Below are 7,500 nucleotides of genomic sequence, written 5' to 3' on the forward strand. Positions count from 1 at the left end.
CAGAGTTACTACAGGGGGTCCTCCAAATCCTCCAATCCTTTTTATATTAACCACTTGAACCCTAGTGTCCATATTCGGAGAACTTTAGCCAAAAATAGCAGATCTACAAGCTCACAACTTGTGAGCTTGTAGATCGGCTATTTTCAGCAAATAGGTTTGGTGTAGTGGGGAAAAAGAGCAGACTAAGTACAGAGCTTATAGAACAGTACAGAGTTTATTAGGTAACGACGGCTCAAGTGGTTAAATATCTGAAAACACAAATTGACATGAATCCAAAATACACTGATGATTGTGCTGTCAAACGATTAAACTATATGGAATCTATGAAAAGGTTGTGGGGGTTCCTGCTTCATCTCTCCCTCAACTAAGGGGTCCTTGGCCTGAAAACCTTGAAGACCCCTGACATACACTAAAACACACACACACACACACACACACACACACACACACACACACACACACACACACACACACACACTGTCGTGTTCATCATAGCTGGATGTCAGTGTTTGGTCTTTGACCTTGTGGATGTTGTCACTTCCTGTCAGGTGTTCCAGACAGGAAGCGTGTGACAAGTGGGAGGAGCCTCAGCACTTCAACACCCGATTGGACCAGTGTGTCGACATCACCGTTACCCCGAGCAACCTGTCAGTCACCGCCCCGCCCACGCAGGTACGCCACGCACGCACACACGTGCACGCACGCACACTCATACACACACACTCATACACACACACTAGGGATGGGACGATATGAAAATTTCATGTCACGAATATTGTGACCGAAGAAATTGCGATTCACGATATTATCGCGACAATATCCACAACATCCGTAATCCTGGGATGGAACATTTACAGATCTACAAGCTCACAGGTTGTGAGCTTGTAGATTGTCAATTCTTAGAGATTTAATAGAGAGTGAAAAAAAACGTTGAATTGATCCCAGTGCATGACGGAGGACAATTTCACGATAAATTAAAATCTCCACGATACGATTATCGTGAGTGTTTTTTATCACGGTAAACAATAAAAACGACTATCGTCCCATAACTAACATGCACGCACGCATGCACGCACGCACACATGCCCGCACGCACATATGCCCACACACACACACACACACACACACACACACACACACACACACACACACACACACACACACACACACACACATACTTGTTTTTGCGAGGACATTACATAGACTTCCATTCATTTTTATGCAAGTCCTGTGGCCTTACCCTAACCCCTAACCCTAACCCTAACCCTAAACCTAACCCTAACCCTAACCCTAAACCTAACCCTTAACACAACCCCTAAATTTAGTGAGGAGCGCAAAAATGTCCTCACTTTCCAAAAATGTCCTCACTCTGTTGGTGAAAAACTCTTTCCGGTGCTCACTGAGTAGTAAGAACGGGTACACACACACACACACACACACACACACACACACACAGACACGCACACACACACGCAGGTGTACCTTTTAAAAGGATCTGATACGGGACTGTTTGTGACACATTAAACCGCAGTTCAATGTTTTGTTGACATAATCTCGTTGCGTTCTCTTCAACAATAATATTCCCATGATGATGATGGGAACACACAAATCAATTAATGTTTCCTAATGCCCAATGTTCCATAATTCTATTAAAGGACCTGATAAATTAGATTAGAGTTGAGTCATTTCCCATCAAGCAGTAAATGAAATGCTGATGACTCATACATGCTGCACAATGGGGGCGTGGACTAAAGTATATGTGGGTCTTAATTAAATGTTTTCCTTAGTTTATTTTTATATCCGTTATGTCACTGTGGGTGTGTTTCAGATAAAAGTTCAAATGTCCTCTGAAAATCATAAACATTTTCATAAATTAAAAACTAATTCAAACATTTGTCAATGAAATTCCGTTAAAAAAAGAAAAGGATTGGTAGTATATTGATATTATCCTAGATAAAGTACTATGTTCTATCCGTCTGTCTTTCAATGTTATATGAGATACTTAAAGTGTGGTTCCTGTGGAAATAAGCCTCGGCTTTCTAGGATCTCCTTTTAGTTGACCTTGTACCAGTGATTTGTACTGTCATGAAACTGTACTTTTTTCTATTGCAAACTTCTAATAAATTCTTCAATCAATCAATCAATCAATCAGTGAAAATAGCATATATTTGTGTTCTGGCTTGGATCAATGGAGCAAAAAGATTTACTCTCAAAAGTAGAATATTGTTAAAAATTTGAAACTTTCTAGATATAGTACATTGCGCATGCAGTGAATTATTCAAAAACTGTTTTTGTTTAAATTTTTATGGCACAAAGCTCATGAAAATCAAAATCCCATATTTCAAAATATTATAATATTACAGGAGACCACTCAAAACAAGGATTTATAATAGAGAAATGTCAACCTTCTGAAGTCAGAGTTGCTTGAAGTCCTGTGGGAAGTTTCAGCATTAAGTGATGATTTGGGCTGCTATGGCTTCTGCATGCTTCTTTCTGCTAGCAGTTCTGCTAGTATACTGTAGGCCTACTGTTAATAGCAAACTTAACATTCGTTCCATTATTGTTATCTTCTATGCCAAGGAACCGGACAGATAACACTTTATTAAAATTAGCGCTATTCAACGTTTGGTAATTGAAATGGAAATCAGGTCTTAATTAAAGATTTTATTGATTGCAATCTTGATTTTATATTTTTAACTGAAACTCTCTCTCTCTGTCTCTTTCTCGTTGTCTCTCGCTCCGTCTCTCTCCCTCTTTCTGTCTCTCTCCCTCTTTCTGTCTGTCTGTCTCTCTCTCTCTCTCTCTCTCTCTCTCTCTCTCTCTCTCTCTCTCTCTCCCCCTCTCTAGTTGACGGTGCGTGTGCAGAACGTCCCGGCTCTGTCTGGGGGCGTGTCCTGTGTGTTTGAGGACCTGAGTGAGACCCCTGGGGAGGTGGTCTCTAAAGGACAGGTGCTGTGCATGTCCCCCTCCCTGAGAGAGCTGCCCACCGACACGCAGGCCTACGGTACGCACCTACACACACACGCACACACACACGCACGCACACACACACACCTATGGTACGCAGACTACGCACACACACACGCACGTATGCACACACGCACTGTTCTGTGGTGTGATGCAAGCAATGAGGAGCCTGAGTGCTGGGGAACCAGATGTAAAGATTGAGTCTGGTGCGAAGGACTCGTAGTCTGGCTTTAAAAGGATCCCTGGCTAATACGACAAATATGCCTCAATACATTATAATTGTCCTCTAAAACTACGATGTAAAATTAAAAACACCTTAAATATTGTATTTCTTCTAGAAATAGCTAATCTTTAACTCAATAGGGGAAATACCTGTCGCAAGTTGATGATGTCATAAATGTCATGTGTGATCTATCCCGATGGAATGTATGGCATGCATGTGCAAAAAACACATTTGAAATATTGATTACATAATAACCATAGGAAGTATTGCGTTTTTTTTTTTTTTTTTTTTTTTTTGCACATGCATGACATAAATTCCATAGGGATAGATCACACATGACATTTATGACATCATCAGCTTGTGACGGGCATTTCCCCTGTTGAGTGAAAGATGAGCTATTTCTAGAAGAAATACAATATTTAAGGTGTTTTTAATTTTACGTTCTACTTATAGAGGACAATTATAATGTATTAAGGCATATTTGTCGTATTAGCCAGGGATCCCTTTAACTGTGAATGTGATGATGCCCTCGCAAACATGCTCACACAAACACAAATGCATTAGAGCAGGGGCTCTTCGACAAGGGGTCTGAAAAACTATTTTTTTAAGTAAATGTTAAATGGTAAATGGTGCATTTATTATATAGCGCCTTTATCCAAGGCGCTTTTACATAGATTGTGCATTACATTCACCCATTCACACACATTCATTACATTCACCCATTCACACACACATTCATTACATTCACCCATTCACACACATTCACACACCGATGGCAGAGGAAACCATGCAAGGCACCAACCTGCTCACCTGGAGCAACTAGTGGTTCAAGGACTCTTCGACATTAACTCAGGGGGAGCCCGGGATCGAACTGGGAACCCTTTCGGGAACCCTCTGTGTTCTAATGACGGTTTCTCTACCCCTGAGCCACTGCCGCCACTGAAATGAAAAAGTGTTTAATTCCATGCTCACAACGCGTCCCGAAGCAACACGTTGTGAGCTTGTAGATCTGCTATTTTCACTAGTTTGGGTCCTGTGGCAAACATCTCAGGTCTTGAGCTAAAACAGTTTGTAAAGCAGTGATTTACAGCATGTCTTGTTTGGCTTCTGGACGGGTGACAGGGAGATTGCAGATTCCTCTTGAGGTTTTAGTTTTTTAGGAGTCATTCTCTGGTCTGACTGGGAAACCAAACTGTTGCTCTCTGCTGTTAACACATTCAGACCATTCTTCTAAATTCTAACAGTTTTCTGAAAAATATTTATGTTTCTATATCAGTGGTGCTCAAAACATTTTAATGTCAAGGACCCCTAGTATTATTATGTACTTGACCGCGGACCCCCCATCTCAAAATATCCTGTTCCAGGGACTACAGGGGTTCCAGGGGTTACAAATGTTATATACTGTATATATATATATATATATATATATATATATATATATATATATAATACACACATATAATATACACAGTATATTCAAAGATTTGCACAGCTTTTCAAGTTTTTTCAAAAAAAGCAGATCTGCAAGCTCAGTGTGGCACTGATGCCAAAGTATAAAATAATAGTTAAAAAGTGGTTAAAATCCCGAACCCTATGTGGGGTTGGCGAAAGGGCCTTTCTGTGTGGCGTTTGCATGTTTTCCCCGTGTCTCCTAGGGTTGATACCCTCACAAAAAAACATGCAGTAATCCTGGTCTCTATACTGCCTCCCCCTGGCCAGCCGGGGCGCTTGATGGAGGGGAAAGGAACTGGTTGGAATAACGTGTTCCTTCCACGCGCTACGTACAAACCGGGGAAATCCTCACTGTCAGGTGAAAAGAAGCAACTTGGACTCCTTATGCATAGAAGGAAGCATGAGGTCAGTCCGTTGCTCTCCCCAGGCGCGGCAGAGGGAGAGCAGAGCCCAGGATTACATTGGCACTGGGTGAAAATGGGTTACAAAATCGTGGGATAAAAATTATAGAAAAAAAGTGGTTAAAATCGAAACGATCCATCTGCAGGATGTTCCAACGTACGTACGGACAGACAGACAGACAGAATAGTGTCCGTTGGCGATAGACCCAGTGCTGCTGCCAGGGACGTGCTGGGCCCCTGATTCAACCCGGGAAAAAGAGTTGCAGAGGCCCTCATTGCGCGCTATAGAGAGAGATCTCTCTCTATAGCGCTGCTGCCACTCAAAGATTTGCCATTTTCAGCCAGTGGGCCAATTACATGAGTTATATTTCGTCGTTGTCGGGTGGAAACCTTGTTTGTCCAAAACTGTTTGTTTTGTATTTATAATTTTAAAAATGATTTAAACTAGTGAAAACAGCAGATCTACAAGCACACAACGCCTCGCGGTGCGAGGCGTTGTGTGCTTGTAGATCGGCCGCACAAAATCGGCCTTTTGTGCGACAGCCTTGTATGATGAAGCAGGGCTTTACTTTGTGAAAAAATGTACACATTTGAAACTTGGAGATACGAGGTTTCTGCCCGACAGTGACAATTTACTTTGTTGGCCGCCCAGCCTCCAAAATGGAACGAAGGCCGACATTAAATTTATTTTTTTTCCTAATGGCCGGCCTGGACCGGCCGGGAATGAACCGGCCATTTCGGGAGTTGTCCCGCTTTTCCCAATGGCCAGCACGCCCCTGGCTGCTGTTATCTCTTCATAAAAGGACGTTCTTTATGTGTGTAAATGTTTGGAAGTGTTTGGTGGCCGCCGGCGGGGCGGAGACGCTCTGTGAGAGCCCCAGACCGCCGCTGCTTTTACAGGAACCGGACAAAGGAACCCTCTGTGTTCCAAACGGAAACCCACCAATCACAAGCTCTGGATAATTCTCTTCATTTGGCTCAATATTTATCAAACCCCAGCAGGCAGACAACACTTATGCACTTTCTTTCACAAAGAAATAATGTTCATGAAAAGCTGAGGACGGGGACGCGTCTGTACCGCCCTGCAAAACCATAGTGCAGTAACGAGGGACAAAAGTTTAACTGATAAAAAATTTATGGGTTTAAAAGTGTTTTAACTGGTCGGCCAAATGAGATATCGCCATATACTGTGTAGGCCACTGTAAGTGATATTACACTGATTGTACATCTGTTCTTAACTCATTGGTTGTTTACAGCCGAGGAAACTGAAGATTTTTCTATGTCTTTCACTGCTGGCTTCTCCTGCCTGTTAACGTGGGTGCTAATCCAGTCCCATCGTGCGCGATCGGACTCTGCTATGCATCGTGTGTTCGCGTATTCCATCAGCTTTCCAAATCCATTGAAACTTTGAAAATTGATCAACCCGTTCTCCATCTGTAAGCCGTGGTGTTTACACAGAAAGCTAACGAGACGGAATAGAGGACGGACCATCCGCTTCCGGTTTGCGGCATCAATGTTAATAATCGGTCCGCTCAATAATGTGTCCCTGTAGAAACCGATCCCGGAGCAGTTTGGCTTCGATAATTTTTTGTTTTTTATTCAAGCTTATTAAATCTTCGGGATCCTCGGGCATGGCGGAGAAGCCCTACAAAGGAATCTTTTTTTGGCAGCAGTTGGGTTAAGGTAAATGTTTGTCCCCCAAAATCACGGAGGCTCATTTGACCTTTGGGATCCACAAATAGGTTGGTGTGTCCAAAAACATAGTTACTGCACTTTGGCTTTGTAGTGTAGATACTAGTAGGACGCCTCAGGGCGACAAGCGACCTCGCCCTGTCTTGTAGATCTGCTGTTTTTGGCTACAGTTCTTGGAATAAATAATAAAAGGATTGGAAGATTTGGAGGACCCCCTCTAGTAACTCTGGGTCCCGGACCCCCTGTTTGAAGACCCCTGCACTAGAAGGACATGGATCAACACATCTGACATGACGAGAAGTTAATTTAATACAAGATGCATTATGCACAGATTGCACATGCATTCTCTCTCTGTCTGTCTATCTGTTTCTCTGTCTCTCTCTCTCTGTCTTGTGTGTGTGTCTCTTTGTCTCTCTCTCTCTTGCTCCATTGGGTGATTTGAGCCACCGCCCATGTGAATTGTGCAGCCTTTTCTGGCAATAACCGACCATGTGTGTGTTTTTTTTTTGTTCTTGTTGGGTCAGGCTCGGGTTTCAAACTCACTCGGGTCGGTTGAGGTCCGGTTTTAATTCCCAGGCCTGTTAGGAAGTCAGAAAGCCTCTGGTCAGAATTCACTGACCACCAGAGGGGTCCTTCCAAGCCCAACCCCAGTGGATCTCCTTATCTTCTAGAGACGCTGTTACTGCCAGTACTCTGTGTCCAACAACAACATCTATTTAATATACCCTGCTATAACATCAAATATAACATAAATTGGACCATATC

The 7,500-nt window shown here is 42.7% G+C and overlaps 1 protein-coding gene across 1 annotated transcript in view; it reads left to right on the forward strand.

The window, feature by feature from the left end:
- Window positions 1-7,500, forward strand: part of plxna3 (plexin A3) — a gene marked incomplete at its 5' end in the record, with an annotated part of 238,462 nt that overhangs the window by 135,799 nt on the left and 95,163 nt on the right. The window contains 2 exons of the mRNA XM_080733945.1: window positions 549-672; window positions 2,848-3,004. Coding sequence (XP_080590071.1) covers window positions 549-672; window positions 2,848-3,004 — 281 coding nt within the window. The remainder of the gene's footprint in view (window positions 1-548; window positions 673-2,847; window positions 3,005-7,500) is intronic.

Source organism: Nannobrachium achirus (genome assembly GCF_963921795.1).
Source record: "Nannobrachium achirus genome assembly, chromosome: 9".
NCBI lineage: Eukaryota > Metazoa > Chordata > Actinopteri > Myctophiformes > Myctophidae > Nannobrachium > Nannobrachium achirus.